The sequence below is a fragment of the Equus caballus genome, chromosome 12 (genome assembly GCF_041296265.1).
Source record: "Equus caballus isolate H_3958 breed thoroughbred chromosome 12, TB-T2T, whole genome shotgun sequence".
Taxonomy (NCBI): Eukaryota; Metazoa; Chordata; class Mammalia; order Perissodactyla; family Equidae; genus Equus; species Equus caballus.
Genome location: NC_091695.1, coordinates 11,961,071 through 11,977,758, shown reverse-complemented (window position 1 = coordinate 11,977,758; position 16,688 = coordinate 11,961,071). Strand labels below are relative to the sequence as shown.

Below are 16,688 nucleotides of genomic sequence, written 5' to 3'. Positions count from 1 at the left end.
GGGTCAGATTATGAACAATACCTCTTCAAATGCCATCTTCTGATTTAAGAGAAATCTCATAGTTTTTAGTTTGTTGCAACCATCATTTGACTCCATGTCCTGGAGGGACAGTTATCAGAATCACTAACTGAAAATCTTTACAAGGAGAGTACTTGAGTAGTGTCACTCTTGTGCTTTGGTTCCTGTTGACGTGAGAAGGCAAGTGTTGGCTTGAGTTTAACTCGTGGATTTCTGATAGCAGGGTCCTCACCAAGCTCCAGCAGCAGCAGCTCTGTGAACCCCATCGCCTCTCTTGGAGCCCTGCAGACATTAGCTGGAGCAACAGCAGGTCTCAATGTCAGCTCTTTGGCAGGTGAGGGGCAGCCCTGGATGTCATCAGGCCATTCTTTGTGCAGGAAGCACATTTTAAGCAACCCTGGTAGGGGCACTGTTAGAGTGATTGGGGTAGCCCAGTGAAGTGAGAAATAACCGTGGGATTTTGAGTCAGACCTGAGTTAAATGCCACCTCTGCCCATTAACTAGCTGTAACTTTGACCCACCTTTCTAAGGTCATTTCCTCATCTGTGAAGTGGGAATAGAGTACTTTGAGGGTTCTTAAGGAGTTACATGAGAACATAGGTAAAGTGCTGAGCACCTTGCTTAGTACAGTATAAAAAGTTAGCTGCTATTTTGATGATAGGATTTACCCACGTCTTGTCATAGACCACGTGCACCTCTTTTAGTCCCCAATCCCAGGACTCTTCTTTTACCACATTCTAGCTTTGTGTGAGGAAGTGGCAGAAAAGCCAAAGAGGAAATGAGGCAAGCCATGTATAAGTGGTATCAGTGCTTGCGCAAGTTGGAAGAAGGTGATGGGGAGAGCCACACCTGGGGGTGGCGGTTTTTTAATGTTCCTGTTAGCAGCGAGGCCTGGTGATTTTCCTGGGCTCGGGGAGAAGCTGAGAGGGAGATGAAAGGGAGAACTTCGGAGTTTGTCTTTGGAATCGATTGACTCTTTCCAATCTGTTAATCCTGCTCTTTGCCCCAACCAAGGGATGGCTGCTTTAAATGGTGGCCTGGGCAGCAGTGGCCTTTCCAACGGCACTGGGAGCACCATGGAGGCCCTCACGCAGGCCTACTCTGGGATCCAGCAATATGCTGCGGCGGCACTCCCCACTCTGTACAACCAGAATCTGTTGACACAGCAGAGTATTGGTGCTGCTGGAAGCCAGAAGGAAGGTGAGTGCAAAGGGAGAGCGGAGTGAGGATGGGGTGCTACTCTCTTTGCCCCATAGCTGAAAGGCAGGGCAAGGGCCAGGAGAACCATTTAGGTGGGTCAGACCAACGCTTTTCTTTGGCGCTGTCAAGGGTAGACTGAGAAACCCTGTAAAGTGATCTGCTTTTGCCATGTTTTCTGGATGTGGCCCCGATCAGAACCTCTGTACACCCTCCTGGGATGGGGCTGCAGTTTTTAGACGAAGCACACTGACCTTATTGTGTCTGACACCATTTGGCCTCTGCTTTTGTGAGGCGGTCTTCTCCATGGATTATGCATCTGTCAGAGGATATCTTCCGTCTCGGTGTCCCTTTTAGCCACATCATTTGGCATTTTTCTCACTTTCCGATCTGCTTTTCCTAATCAAGGACAAACTGAAGGCTGATGGGATAGAAAGAGTTACGGCCCTTGGGTTGATGGAGTGGGAAGTATGTGCTTTGACATAAGTGGTATTCAATTCAGGAGAGGCTTTCTGGGCAGAAGGAGGCCTGAAGGTGGTTTGTACGAATAGAAAGTCCAGCTGACACCTCTGTGCTCATGTTTGACTGGGTTTTTGTAACCAGGAGCTGGCAAGCTTTAAGCACTAGTGTAGGGAAGAGATGAATGTCTCCTCTTGCCGTGGCAGCAAGGAGTCCCCATCTGTTGCATCCTCACCTGGTCTGAATCAGACGCTTATGTCCCCCAGGATGTAGTAGTGGGGGAACTGATGGAACTATGGAGACAGACAAGAAACCAGTCAAAGCATGAGGTGTTCTAAATTATGCTCTGAAGAATGATCCCAGAAAGAGGGACAGGGAATGCCAGAGGGACAGCGTTTTATATGGAATGGTCAGAGAAGGTCTAAGTTGACGTTTCAGCAGAGACCTGAAGGAAGTAAGGAAGCAATCCATGCATTTATCTAGAGGAAGAAGAGTAATGGGGCAGAGGACCAGCAAGTGCAAAGACCCTGAGGCAGCAGTGTTCTGTAAGGTGTTTGACAACAGCAGGGAGGCCAGGGTGGCTGGAGAATGGCTAGACTGCAATTGTAATAAAACTATTCTTTGGTTAGAAAATTGAGTGTAAGTGGTTGGAAGAGGAAAGCATGTTCCTTTTTTGAGCTCAGTGTTAATCGTAAGCACACTTTTTAATATAATTTCTTTTTACTGAGGCACAGTTTACATATGGTGAAATTCACCCTTTTGGAATATAGCTCTTCGAGCTTTGGTGAACATGTACGGTCATGTAACCACCGTCAGAGATGTGGAGCATTTCCATCACTTTCAGAAATTCCCTCATGTCCCTTTCTAGTCATTCCCTGCCCCCACTTCCTGCCTCTGGCAACTGCCAATCTCTTTGCTGTCCCTATAGTTTCCAGGCACAATTTTCATTTTATTTTACTTTTTTTCTGAGGAAGGTTCGCCCTGAACTAACATCCACTGCCAGTCTTCCTGTTTTTTATGTGAGCTGCCGCCACAGCGTAGCCACTGAGAGACGGGTGATATAGGTCTGTGCCTGGGAACTGAAGCTGGGCTGCCAAAGTGGAGCACGTGAACTTCCCACAGTGCCACCAGGCCAGCCCCCAGGTCTTCCCCAGAATTTATTGTCCCATCACACCCTTCTCCCACAAGGTCAAATTCTAACATCCCTCCGTGAGATGGAGCGTGGCTAAATAGGAGGGAAGGAATCTCTTTCAGTGATTGCCCTTCACATCCCTGCTTTATATTTGTGTTTGGCGAATCTCTTTGTTGGGATGCTGACAGTTTTAACACAGGTGGAAATGAGAGACCATTGGTGGGGTGGGGCGTGGGGCAGGTTAGTGTGCTTGACACTGATACTATTTCAATCGATGGATATTTTGAAGGTCCCGAGGGAGCCAACCTGTTCATCTACCACCTGCCCCAGGAGTTTGGAGATCAGGACCTGCTGCAGATGTTTATGCCCTTTGGGAATGTCGTGTCTGCCAAGGTTTTTATAGACAAGCAGACAAACCTGAGCAAGTGTTTTGGTATGTTGGCTTCTCTTCTGGTGTCGGGGATTGAAGTATTTTTACCACTGAGAAAGGAGGAGAAGGGGCCGATAGAAAGAACTGGGTTTGAGTTTGGGTAATTTTTTAAGTCAGCCTTGGGCAGATTACGTGACCTCTTTGGGAGCCTCAGCATTTTCATTTCTGTAGTAGGAATGACAATGTCTACCCACGGTGTCGTTCCAGAGGTAAAAATAACGTATGGAAAATGGCTTGGCCAGAAAACTTTAAAGTACCATGCAGATGTCAAGCGATACTGTTAGGAACTTAATTTATTTCATGTGATAGAATTTCCAGAATTCTTGTCCTGCTGAGAAAAACTGGGATTTGAGGCTAAGCCCATAAGGTAGCTCTTGCGTAAGGAGGACTGAGAATCTCTTTGCCTTGTTACGTGGCTCACCTAGGTGTCTGCTTGGACACACAGGTTTTGTAAGTTACGACAATCCTGTTTCGGCTCAAGCTGCCATCCAGTCCATGAACGGCTTTCAGATTGGCATGAAGCGGCTTAAAGTGCAGCTCAAACGTTCGAAGAATGACAGCAAGCCCTACTGAGCGTGCTCCCCTCTGAGACTGGAGTGAGAGGGTCTTCTGGTAAGTGAGGGAGGAGCACCCTTAATGTTTCGAAGCCCTAAGGCTGTGTGTTGACAGCCCTGGACCCTGATCCCTGCCACTCTCGCAGGCACAGCTTGCCCTGAAGACCCGGCTACTGCCTTCTGTGGGAGTTGCGCTTCGTACAGAGGACGAGTTTGTGCTTTGGTTTCCAGTGTTTTACTTTGGAGTTTAGGTGCCATATCCTGAGTTTTTTTCTTTATTTAAAGTTTGCTGTGTTTGTAACCAGTGTGTGTTGAGAAGGACCAACATCAAACCACCCTGGGGGAGGAGGGGAATGCAGAAACATTTAAAAAAATCAGAACTTGCCCCGAACTACCCCAACAGAGAGGACTGAGTGAAACCAAAAACGGACCCCCAGAATCTCTCGCATGTTAGAGTGGGTGAGATGAGAACTGACGTCCAGGAGCTGTGGGGGCGGCACGGGTGGAGGTGGCTTTGGAGAAGAGTGAGAGTGGCTTGACCCCAGCAGCCCTGGGACCTGAAGGCTGAAGCTCCTCTGCGGCTCCAGTCTCTGGAAATGCTGAGTTCTTGCCACCTATTTTCCAGATTCTTGTCCAGGATTTCTGCCCCTCTTTCCCAAGAAGGGGCTAATAGTTCTCTGGAAATAAAGCACCTGTTAAATAAGCCTGATATTTGCAAAAAGCAAGGGGGAGACATCACCCTTTCCCAGCTTTCCCAGCCAGCCATTGGTGTTGGATTGGCACTGCCTGGCTGGTGGCTTTTAGGAAGCAGCAGCTGGTCAAAGAGGTCATTTTTATTTTATTTCAACACCGAATGATTAGACCATGGCCCCTTTCTAACAGGTCCCTTTAAAGAAGGCCTCTAGGGAAGGCACTGCTCGGTTTCCTTCCTTGTAGTTGACCACAGCAGGGAATGTCCCTTCCATCCCAGGCCACAGTTTTCTCATGAGGGTAGATCTAAGAAGGGCTTATAGTGTGTAGCTGAAGGGGGCACCTCCTGAGCAAAGTGATCAAAAGCCATCGAGTTGGAGGAGCAGGAGCCTGCTTCGTGGTGTACCTGAACCGGAAGTTCCCTTCAAGCCAGAGTGCTGCATTTGCCAGTGCCTGGCACTTGGTACTTAGAAGGATTGAGAAATCCATGCTTGCCTCCTTGGTTGAGGGGTCCCAGACATGGTATTCCCACCGAGGCAGGCCCCTCTTCTAGCCACTCCAGCCCATCTGCTCTTGGGAACAGAGGAGACAGCAGGACGTTTACAGCCTCCACATGGATTTAGTGTTCATTTACCTCAGTATTACCGTGTTCATATTTGTCCTCGTGCTTACAGTGAGCTGCCTGCTGCCTTGCACAGGTCCCACTCCAGCTCTTGCCTGTGACCCACACAGTCTGGGCTCTGCCTCTGCTCCAAGAAACACTGTGGGGGTGGAGAGCCAGAAGGGACATGCTGTTGAGAATGTGCACCTGGGCAGAGGAAGCCCTGTTAGGATGTGACTCTCAGCCAAGGCCAGGGACTGGGTCCTTGGGATCTTAAACCTCACAAACATCAGTCCTGACCCCTCGCAGCAGAGAGGAGATTGAAGGGGTTGGTTTGCTATTAAGTCGGATGGGGGCTGTCTCCTTGTCATGCTGTCCATTTGGGTGACAGACAGGGATTGACCGTCTTGCTGTTGTACAGGTAGTTGGTGGTGTTGGATTATCCCATTGAAGCTGGGACAGCTGTTCCCTTCTCATAGTGATAATTTGGGTCTGTTGTCCTCTAAGAAACGTGAAACATACTTCTTAAGCTGAACCACGTAAACTTGAATTCCGCGCACTGGGAGAAATGTGTCCTGTGTTTCAAGGATAAAACTGTTCCAAAGGCTTCCAGGGTCATGATGGGATTTTTTAAATAAACGCAAAAAATAAAAATAAAAAAGAAAAAAGAAAACAAAAAAAGAAAAAAATGCTAGGTTGGGGAGGCGCTGTTCTGAATCCCAACCGGCTGGAACCAAGAATGTCGTTTCTATTTTTATAGAAGTTTTATACAGCTCCGGGGTGGAGAATATTTATTACCTAAATTATATCTCTGGAAAAGGCCAGGATTTTGTAGAATCCAGAATGTGATTGTTGTACACACAGGGTGCTGTGTATGATTGAAACTACTGACTTTCTGTGGCCCGTTTGCAGCCCAGCTAATCTGCCGGAGGGGAAGGAGTTAATGCTGTGAATTGGCAGAGGAGAGAGCTGTGCTCCCCAGGTGCTGCCGGTGCTGGGATCGCTAGCCTTCTGTTCTGTCTTCCTCCTTGGCCATCATGGGGTTTTCCAAAGCCCAGAACTCCTTTCTCCCCTTTCTCTCCCTCCTTCCCCATTTCACTATTATTTGTCCACAGATTTGTCCTGGGCTCTGGGACCTTATGAAACCCCTTTCCGAATGACATGAAAGGCAGAGGTGCAGTCAACCCGCCTTTGATACCAGACCCCGAGGTTTCGTACCTGCTTGTGCGTTCTCTTTTCTAAAAAGAGCATATGCCGCAGCAGGGCCCTGGGCTGCCACAGCGGCCAGCTGGTGAGACCAGGCATTTCTCTCTGTTCTCTTCTCCCCTGCCCGGTGAGTGAGCACAGCAGCACTGCCCTTGAGCACAGTTCTCTCCCCAGGCCAAAGATGGTGTTGTGAAGAAGCTGCTCCCCCATGAGTCTCACGGTGTGAAAGGGTTCAGCTTGGAGCGTGGAGACTCGCAGTCAAGTCTTAAGCAATCCTTTTCTGTTGTGTGGGGGTTTCACTTACGTAAATGTGTTTTCTGCTGTAGTTTTGTTTCTTACTTGGGTTTCATCATGAAATCGATTTGCCTTGAATGCAGCCAGACACTGTCTCCTGGGTCCCACATGAGTGGCCAGGGCCTGCGTGGAAGCTAAGAGCTTGGATTTCTGGGAACAAAGGACCGTCCCCGTAGGATGGAGGAGAAATCCTGGCCCTCTCCCCTAAAGTAACAGCCCCCGCCCCCAGCATCCTTTCTGTTCTCCCTGGGTCTTGACCAGGGAGTGGGGGAGAGGCTGAGGCTCTGCTCCACCAGAGACCTTCTCAGAGGTGTCTGGCGCTTCAGGGGAAATCCAAGCCTTAGGTTCCCTCTGTCTCTGGCAGTTGGATGTTTTCTTGGTGTCCTCCATGTCCTTTTTGACTTTTCCCTGTGTCCATTGTTAGCATGTGCAAAAGTTCCCTGTCATTCCCCAGCCCCTGCCCTGCCGCCTCCTCGTCTCAGGGCTGCACACAGTGAGTGTTCCTGTTCTCTCTCTTCGTTTGGATGTATTGCTCTGTGTAACTCAGTGGGTCTCCCTCTTTCTGGTTTGTTTTTTTTTCTAGATTCCTGCCGTTTGTTCATCGTTGTGCCTAAAGCATGTCGATGTGGCGTCAAGTACATCGTCCAAATCCCTGTCTCTTCAGCTTCTCTGATGCTTGAACTCTCACCTTTGACCTTGTGTTGACCTTTGATGCTGACGTGTATTTTTATTATGTTTGTTCTTTCTTTGTTTTTTCTTTTTTCTTTCCTTTTTTTTTCTTTTGTGCTGCCAAATTGGTTTTGCTAGAACGACTGCTGAAGGGGAAATATTTAAACTTGCATTTGAATATAAAAAAATCTATTTTTCTAGAACTTCATAAGATAACCACTTGATTTTGTGATTCCAATTCTTTGTAATTGTCTTCAGAGCAGCCCTACTAGCACATACCGCGTGGTGTTTGTATTTCTGTGAACACATAGCCAGTCCGTTTCTAGGCTTTGTTTCTCTGTGTGCTTAGTTTTAAAGACAACTTTGAAGTAAACAATGAAATAAAAGATGTCACTAAAACCTTTGAGGCTCCTGAGCACATTTTGCTGATACAGTTTGTGGGGCTTGAGGAAGCCGCATGTGTTCTTGTTTTTGTTTTTCTGAGTTCTCGACTGCGGAAAACACCTGAACCCCTTTTCTTTTTTGACCGCAGGCTGCAGCTTGGGCCCCAGCCAGCCCTTTTCCTTTGTCTTTTGTGGTTCCTCCCTGTAGCGACCCTGCGGGGGAGACTTCACCTCCCTCTGGCCGCTTCCCCTCGCCCATCTCCATGCTTGTTCCTACAGTCTCCACAGCAAAATGTGATGCTTTGATTTTTTTTTGTTTTTGTATTGTTTTTGTGTTTTTGTTTTGAATTTTTTCCTTTCTTACTAAGATTATGCCCAGAAAAAACAAGTTTTGCATGTTTCCTGCTGTTTCTTCACACCTCCGTATATATCACCTTCACCTCTCTGTTTTCTATAGTTTGTGCAAAAACTGACCGATTTAAAAGGGTTTCAAAGAAGCTGTTTTAAATTGTTGTGGGGTTGATTATTTTTTTCAAGATTGTATTGTTTTATTTTGAAGTGGCAACTTTCTCCTCTATTGCCCTTAGAGCGTTTGCCTGTGCACTTAGACTGTCACCTCATGTGGCCTCCAGGCCTCAGTGGGGCCTCCAGGAGGCTGGCTGCTCTGCTCAGAGATGGGTGGGAAGCGGGCCCGGAGAGGCACGAGGAGCAGAGATAGACCCCAGAAGGTGGCTGCGGGTAGGCAGGAGGCTTAGCGCGGTAGGGCTAGGGAGCATCCCTCGGCCAGAAGGGGGTGCTCGGAACCCTCGGAGGAGGCCATCTGTGCACTAAGTGGCAACAGACCTGCCAGCGCTTTTCCTAGGTGACAAGCACAATACTACAGTCTTCACACTGTTTACAGCCCTGGGCACCACCCACCCCACACTGGCTCTTCACCGCAGCTCTGCTCTTGCTTAGCTAGTGGGGTGGAGGTGAGGGCGGGATTTGTTTTTTTAAATTGGGTGAAGAGCCGAATAGCTACTGTCCCTGGGTGCCAGGCAAGCCAGTTCCTTGGTTCCCTGAGGGGAACTTGCTCTCCTCTCTTGTGGCACCATCAGCCTCAGGGTCTTAGGGACTTGAGTAAGAATGTGAATGGTGGAGGGAGAGGCCAGAGGAGGTGAGAGGTCACGGGATGGATCTGTGGAGGTAAGAAGTTGCAGAGGAGGAGTTTGTGATAGTCCCCACCCAGACCTGAGCTGCCGGTGGGTGGGAGAGCTGGGAAGTAGGATTGTCCAGGGAAGGGTGGAGAGGGGTAGCTGCGGGACTTGGGGGAGGGGGGCGGGGAAGGTAGAAGCACTGTTAGCATCATCCATGCTGGGGTGATGAAGGAAGGGCTCCCGGCAGAGTTTCTGCTCTGAGACCCGGCAGCTTGCCTAGTATTATACCCGAGGCCACTCTTCCTAGGAGGAAAGGGCGGCCACGTGGAGGCCCAGTGTGTGGGAGGCTGCTTAGTTTCCTGGAAGGGGTGATGGGATGGGAAGAGGCCAGGAACCCCAGCCTGAGCGGACTGCCGTGCACGCCACAGTCTGACTGCACAGAGCCGCCTCTGTGGGCAGAAGGCGCTGAGGCTCCCCTTCCTGTGTATTCAGAATCCGTGTTTGCCAATACATTTTGCTTTCAATTCCAAGAGGAGCTCTGGGAAAACCTGTGGATAAAACCAAATGCCAAACGTTGGACGTTGTTTCCTTTTCTCTCTCTGATTGTTTTAATTGTTCTGTGGTGGTTTTAATGGATTTGAGACCCTGGAGCGGCAGCTGCCTTTCTGATTTCCAGCTGCTTTTTGTGAATAATTTAAAAAGAAAAAAAAAAAGAAACTTTACATTTTGGAGACAAACCTGTGTGAGTTTTTTATTGGTACAAACGTTGTATTTAACACTAGGGGTTTTGTACAGTTTTTTGCCTTTTCTACTAGAAAACAATGTAAAGTGATTTCACAATGTGAAGAGAAAAAAAATTGCCACTATGACCAAACGCACAGTCTGTTCTGCAGCAACAACGGGATTCAATCAACTCAAAAGTCGTGATTCAGCCGTAGAAATGCTTTTCCTTTACCTTGTTTGAGCTTTTCTTTCTTTCCTGTTTTGATTTGCAAAAGAAAATGTCTTTTTTGTGTGAACTTGTGTTGTACTATGTAGAAAATTATGGATTTTACTTTAATGGTTTAAAAAAAAAAAAAGGCAAGAAGAGCCTTTGTCGCTTTTCTGACCTGATCACAGAGTTTGTGTAGTGGATTAAAAAAGAAAACAATTGTTACAAGTTTGGAGCAAGGGAGTATGTGTTTAAAAGGAATCTCCTTCCTTTTTTTGTGTGTTTTTCCTTTTGTCCCAATGGGGAACCTAAATCTGTTTTAATTGCACAGACACACGGACAAAAAGTCATTTTGTATCTGCCAAGTGTGGTACCTTCCTTTGTTTATTTGCTATTAAACTGTTTGAGAAGAACTGATGTTGTCTTCAGAGTTATTCATTGTTGGGGTGGGCGGTGGGACCTTGGGGCTGGTGGGGTTGGCGGCATTTCTGAAGAAGGGGTGGGTGCCCTGGTCAGGTGTCATTTGATGTGCCTGTTGGTGTGCACCTGGACCCAGCAGAGGCTCCTTCAGAACACAATTTCCCCCGGGAAACTGCCCTCCCCATCGTCCTCTGACCCTCTGCAGCACCTCTGCCCGTATGGAAGCACCCTCTGCCCGTATGGAAGCACCTTAAGACTTTCTGGGCAGCTTTAAAGATTTTTATTGTATTTATTTCCTTTTTCTCCCCAATGCCCCCCGGCACATAGTTGTATATTCTTAGTTGTGGGTCCTTCTAGCTGTGGCATGTGGGACGCTGTCTCAGCATGGCTTGATGAGTGGTGCCATGTCCTCGCCCAGGATCTGACCCAGCGAAACCCTGGGCCGCCGAAGCAGAGTGAGCGAACTTGCCCGCTCGGCCACGCGCCGGCCCCTGGGCAGCTGTAATTGTGCTGCTTCTGTTCCCAGTGGTGGCTGCCACATGGCAGGATGGGCTCAGACCTGTGAGTGCAAGTCCCTGCCCTGGGCTGCAGAGGTCCTGTGCCCGGGGAGGCAGCCGACCGGCCCGGAGCCCCAGAGCGTGGGCCTCTTCCTCTCCAGGCCTGCAACGCGCCGGCGTAAAGTGATTCAGCTCCTTTCCTCCTCATTCTGGCCTCAGAACTGGGTCACAGCAGGGCGTTTCTAAGATGCCCTGGGTTTGCTAGTCGGTAATTCCAGATCACTCCCCAGGTGAGTGGGGCCATACACCTGGGCCTCCTCAGACCTCTGCAAGCTGCAGGCTCGGCCGCTGGGCCGGGAGGCTTAGGCCCCCTGGCCGAAGTGTGAGCTTGTCTGCTCCTTACCTGCTCCTTGGCTGCTGCTGCCGTCCCCTCTGCTCTGGGAGGCCAGCCCTTGGGAAGCAGGTGCCTGTGTGGAGGGTGCAGCCAGCACAGGCCTGTGGGTGGGCCTGGCCTCAACCTTCTCATCACAGCCCCTCTATGTGGGATGTGTCTGGAGTAGCATTTCTCAGTGGGGGGTGCACTGAGTACCAGCCCAGGAAACGTTCTGTGAAGTAAGGCTTCGCAGCACAAATAAATTTGGGGATGTTCCTTCCTCATTTGTATGCATTAAAAATGTTTAATTAAAAATCAGAAATTTGTATTAATATGTAGTAATTATCCTAGCTAATGTTCATTGACTGTTTATCAAAATCCAAGTGCTGTGGGAAACATCTGATACACGTTCTGTGTTCCAGTCTTTATACCATCCCTGGGAGGGAGCTACTGTCCCCGTCCCCATTTTGCAAATGAGCAGACTGAGTTGCCTGCTAGAGAGAGGTGCACACTGAGAATCAGCCCAGCTCTGCCTGACTCCTGAGCCCTTCTCTCAACCACCTGAGGAGAAACACCTCGGTAAAAGCAGATTGGCTTGCCTCGGCCGCCCTGTGCAGCCTCATGGGACACGACTGCACGCTGTCCTCTAGGCTCTGGGGCAGGGAAGCTGGGGCCCCTACAGCTCTCGTGGCACCTGCGGGTGGTCAGCCATTGCAGCTTTGCCCCGCTGAGAGCGCCTGTCTGTCAGAGGGCTGCACTCGTAACTCAGGGCTCCGAAGAGCTGGTCAGCTTGCCCTCTGAGGGGCCACTTCCAGGGAGGACTGGAGGGCCTCCTAAGCGTCACTCCTGCCACACAGTTGTTCCTGCATCTGGGGCCACCACGACTAGCCTTTCCCTGATGTTGGTTTCAGTTCTTGTCATTGTGGTAAAACACATTTAACATAAAATTTTCTGTTTTAATCGTTTTCAGATGGACAGTTCAGTGGCAGTATTACGTTCACGGTGTTGCACAGTCATCAACCCCGAATGTTGTAAATCAACTTGAAATGCACCTTCTTCAACTTCATCTCCTTCTCACCATTAATATTTGTGAAATCACAAATGTGATATCCTAATGATGTGTTTTAAAATACACATTACGCTACGTATCCATCAATATACATGTAAACTGTCCGCTGGGTGCCTTCTCAGAGAGGTCTGTGCTTCACACTGGGAAATGGGGCCAGGATGGAGATCCAGCTTCCTCCTCCATGTTCCAGATAGAACTTGATGTAAAAATAGAATGTTAAGTACAACTCGGGCATCTTCCAATTTAATATCATACTTAAAGGCTATTGTTTCTCTTTAAAATTTATAAAAGCAGGAATATCCCAAAAGTACTATTTTTTAAAAGATGTATGTTTGTGCATCTTTATAATCATATAGCTGTCTTAATTCAACAGTATTCTTTGTAAAAACCCACATGCAATCACCTTTTGTTTTTGAATAGATTCCTCAGCACCTCATTTTTGCCACACTCCTGGTTTCTGGCTTACCGCAGAGGCAGCCTCTGCACCGACTTTCTGGGTCAGCACACAGCTTCCCTGACTCCCTGGGACCTTACATCCTGTGCTCACCTGAGCATCACAGTTTCTGATGAAGAAAAGCTGTTGGGAAGGAAATGAAAGACGAGGTTTGTCCCTTCACCTCTGAGAATGTCAGACTAACGTCTGATGACATTGCCCTTCCAGGAGGGATCCTTGATGGCTTTGGCCTCCACCTTCTGCCTTTCTCCAGCATTTTCCTTCTCTCTCAGGAGTCCTGTCCAGCCCTCACCATCTGGCATTTAATTTCTTTTGCATACATTGACTTTCTCTTTACTGGTAAAGGCTCCAGCTGTAGGGAGGGCTTCTGTTTTTTTAAATCTGAGAGTCTTGGAGTGGGAAATTGAACACATTTCAACTGGGAAGGGCCATGCAGACACCCCGGTAGCCAAGTCTACAAGACATCATCCCTGCCTCCATCCCCACCCTCCCTGCGGGGGTCCCACTGACCTGAGGCCTCCTGAGGTTTTGGTGTTTTTAAACTACTTGATTGAGATATAGTTCCCATACTATACAATTCACCCACTTAAAGCAGGTAAGTCATTGGGTTTTAGCATTGTGCAACCATCACCCCAACCTGATTTTAGAACATTTTCATCACCCCGAAAGAAAGCCCGTAACCCTTAGCGGTCACTCTCCTTCCCCGGTCTCCCCCATTCCCAGCCCCTGGCAACCGCTACTGTTTCTGCTGTCTAGATTTGCCTGTTGCAGACATGTCATATAAATGCAATCATGCAATATATATGCCTTTTGTGTCTGCCTTTCATTTAGCCTCCCTCTGGGTATGTTCGCTCCCCTTTCCTCCCCCCGTTTGAAAACCACGCACAGCTCTAGCCTTGTACCACCTGCTCCTGCCACTCCCGGCCCTGCTGAGTTTGTCTCCTCGCAGTCCAGCCATGCTTCTGCAGCGCCCTGGCCCCCTCACTTGCCCCAGCTCCTCCTGTCTACCTGCTGTGTCATCAGCCTCACCTGAATCTGGCAATCTAGCCCTGCCTGCATTGCCCAGTATGCTTGCCCTCTAAGCACTGTGGCTATTTAATTACAAAGTGTCATTCAGCAGTTTCACCATGAAGCCACGTATTGCTAGTGGCGACGCTATTGGACAGTGCAGGACATAGAACATTTCCGTCATCGTGGTCAATCATGGGGGTCAGGACTGTTCTAGACAGTTACTTTACTTTTAAGAAAACAAAATAACTACCGTTTATGAATTGTAGCTACTGTACTAGTCCAGCCTGCAACCGGCAGCTGAGGGAGTTAGAAACTGAGGCACAGAGCAGGTGTAATTCCTCTCTGTCTCGTGGCTGTAAGCAGGAGAGCTGGGTTTTAACCCAGGTCACCGTGACTCCAAAGTCTCCAGAGCATGTTCCTTTGGGAGCGTCTGTGGTGGACCCTGGGTGCCCTGGTGGAAATTCCGCTGCTAGAATGGAGCTTCGTGAAGGCTGGGGCCACGTGTGACTTGTTCTTCACTGGAGCCCCAGGGGCCATCACATGATGAGTATTCAGGAAACGTTTAGTGAGTGAGTAAATGAACAAATGAATTGACAATTGCTTTTGTCCAAGAGCTTCCTGGTGTACCCCCCCCCCCCGCCCCCCGCCAGCTACGTTAGAGTTTTATTTAGATATTTCCATCTGCTCCAGAAGAAAGGGAATAACATCTTCGCACCTAGTTTCTAGATTGCTAGCTACCAGTCGCAGCCAGCCCCTGGTGGTCTAGTGGTAAAGATCCAGCGCTCTCAGCACTGCAGCCCAGGTTTGCTTCCCCGTTAGGGAACCATACACCTGTCCGTCAGTTGTCAGACTGTCAGGCTGCGTGTTGCTGTGATGCTGAAGGCTCTGCCACCAGGATTTCAAATACCAGCAGGGTCACCCGTGGTGGACAGACTTCAGCGGAGCTTCCAGACTAAGACAGACTAGGAAAAAGGACCTGGCCACCCACATCTGAAAAAATTGGCCACAAAAACCCTGTGAACAGCCTCGAGGCCTTGTCTCATACAGCGCTGGAAGGTGAGAGGATGGCACAAAAAGAGCGGCAGGGTTCCACGCTGCTGTACCTGGCGTCACTAGGAGTTGGAATCCACTCAGCGACAGTGACGACAAAGCTACCGGCCAGTACCCAAATTCTCAGCCGTCTCTCAGTGGCCTTGAAATAGAAATGAAAGGCAAGTCCCTTAGAGCCACTTCACAGAAATCTACTAACAACTGATTTCCTAGGCAGCTCACTAGGGGTCCTGCCCCTCAAGGAAGCTGGTGCCAGCACCTGCTTGGCAGGGCCCTGTGCTGCGGGAGAGTCCCTTTGGCTGTCAGGAAGGCCCCTGAGGGAGGGGAACCTACCTGTGGCTTTCCAGCCCTGAGAATGCCACTGACCCCATCATCCCTAGAGTGGAGTGTGCCCAGAGCCTGAAGGCTGTATGACACAATGACCTTTTTCAAGGGTTTGAGTTCTTTGGGGTTTTTTTTTTAACGCGAAACATTCATAGTTAGAGAAGAGGCTTAGAGTGTGGTAGGAAAAACCTGTGTTTAAGAGTCTCCTAATGGTTATAATACCAACCATGTGACCTTGGGCAAGTGACTTGGTTCTCTCAGCCTCAGATTCCTCATCTGCCGAAGGGAAATGAAAGCTCCCACCCCGCAGAGCTGGGAGATCTTGCCTCAAACGCTTGGCCCGGTGCCGCCCCTGGCAAGTGCTCCTTCAAGTTGCTAACAACCCAAGTACCTCAAAGTTAAAAGGGAGCGTTTCCTCATCCCACGGCCCATTGATAACTGTTAAACAGATGGGGTGAGGATGCTTCCAGAATTTTCCTCTCTATATACAAAAATATGTACATATATAATTTTTGTTAATAAAAATGAGAGCATGCCATAATGCACAGAACGTTCTGTAGCTTGCAGTTTTTCAGTTACTGTGTCGCGGGCACCCTTCCATCTGCGTATGTACACCGGTATCTACAACTTTCGGTTTTAGAGGCTATGTAGCATTTCATGGTTTCTCAACCACTCTCCTATTGGACACAGCTTATTTCTAGTTTTTTCACTGTTATAAACAGTAAGTGCCAATTCAAGGCAGATTCAGGAGGTCCTGTAGAGGGGCGTTAGGTCAATGTCTTGTTTTCAAAGCAAGTTATTTTATCGTCTCATTTGGTTTTCACAAGAAACCTTACCCAAGAGGTGTTACCCCCTTTGCAAATGAGGAAAATGAATTTGTCGAGAGGGACAGACTTCCTAATTATCCTGCTAATGGTAGCAGAGGGGGCCTGGGACTATCCCCTTGGTTATATTTTTCATGCTTCTGGAGCAGGGGCTGCCAATGCAGGGGCCTGCAGGGGCCAGGCATGTGAGGAGATCAATCTAAATGACAAGAGACACTTGGCTTCAGTGTCAAGGCGAGAATAGGGAGCAGTAGGGGCTGTTTGCAAAGGAGACATTCTCGGTCTCTCAGGGCCAGACACCAACCACTTGAATGGTTGACATGCAGAATCTCCAGCCCTGGGTTGCCTGAGCTCCCATTCACCAAGAGAAGCAGGAAATGCAGATTTTTGTATAAATCTCCCAGATAACAAATAGAGCCAGCCAACTCAGAAATCTGCCACCCTCGCCTGCCGGATTGTGACCCCTGCTTCAGACCCAAACTTCGTTTTCTGCTTGTGATTATAAAACAAGGATCTAAGATGTAAGGCTCGTAGCTGGTGCCTGACATGACAGGCCCTTGGTGAAGGCCCCCGGGCCCCCACTGTCCTACCACCCTGTGAGGTTAAGTGGCCCATAAAAGACCATTTCACTTTGTGGCTTGTCCTCCCCACTTCAGGGGCCGTTTGTCCGCCGTCATTGCTGGGCTCGGGTGAGCACGCTTGACCCTGTCCACCCTCTCCTTAGCCTGCCTTGTCCACGTGTTTCCTGCCCACCCAGGCCAGAGCCTTGGGTAACGTGCCCGGTGAGCTTGTTGGGTGCCAGGTAAAGGTCACTGTGATTCCTGAAATCTGTCCGGTTCTCCTCCACTATCTCGCCTCTGCTCCTCTAGGAGTGGGACCCCTGGTCACACTGCCTGGGGTCCCCTCCTGCTCTGTCTCTGGGTGGCAGTGTGGTCTTGGGCAGGTCCCTTTACCTCTCAGTGCCTC

At 49.1% G+C, this 16,688-nt stretch overlaps 1 protein-coding gene across 51 annotated transcripts in view; it reads left to right on the top strand.

The window, feature by feature from the left end:
• The window catches only part of CELF1 (CUGBP Elav-like family member 1), a 67,787-nt gene extending 57,670 nt beyond the window's left edge, over window positions 1-10,117 (top strand). For 15 of the 51 annotated variants that reach the window (XM_070228499.1, XM_070228484.1, XM_070228492.1 and 12 more), the window contains 5 exons: window positions 242-352; window positions 1,033-1,218; window positions 3,096-3,239; window positions 3,682-3,848; window positions 7,165-10,113. In XM_070228499.1, coding sequence (XP_070084600.1) covers window positions 242-352; window positions 1,033-1,218; window positions 3,096-3,239; window positions 3,682-3,809 — 569 coding nt within the window. In that variant the 3' untranslated portion in view covers window positions 3,810-3,848; window positions 7,165-10,113. 51 annotated transcript variants of the gene reach the window in all.
• The last annotated feature ends 6,571 nt before the right edge of the window (window positions 10,118-16,688 follow it).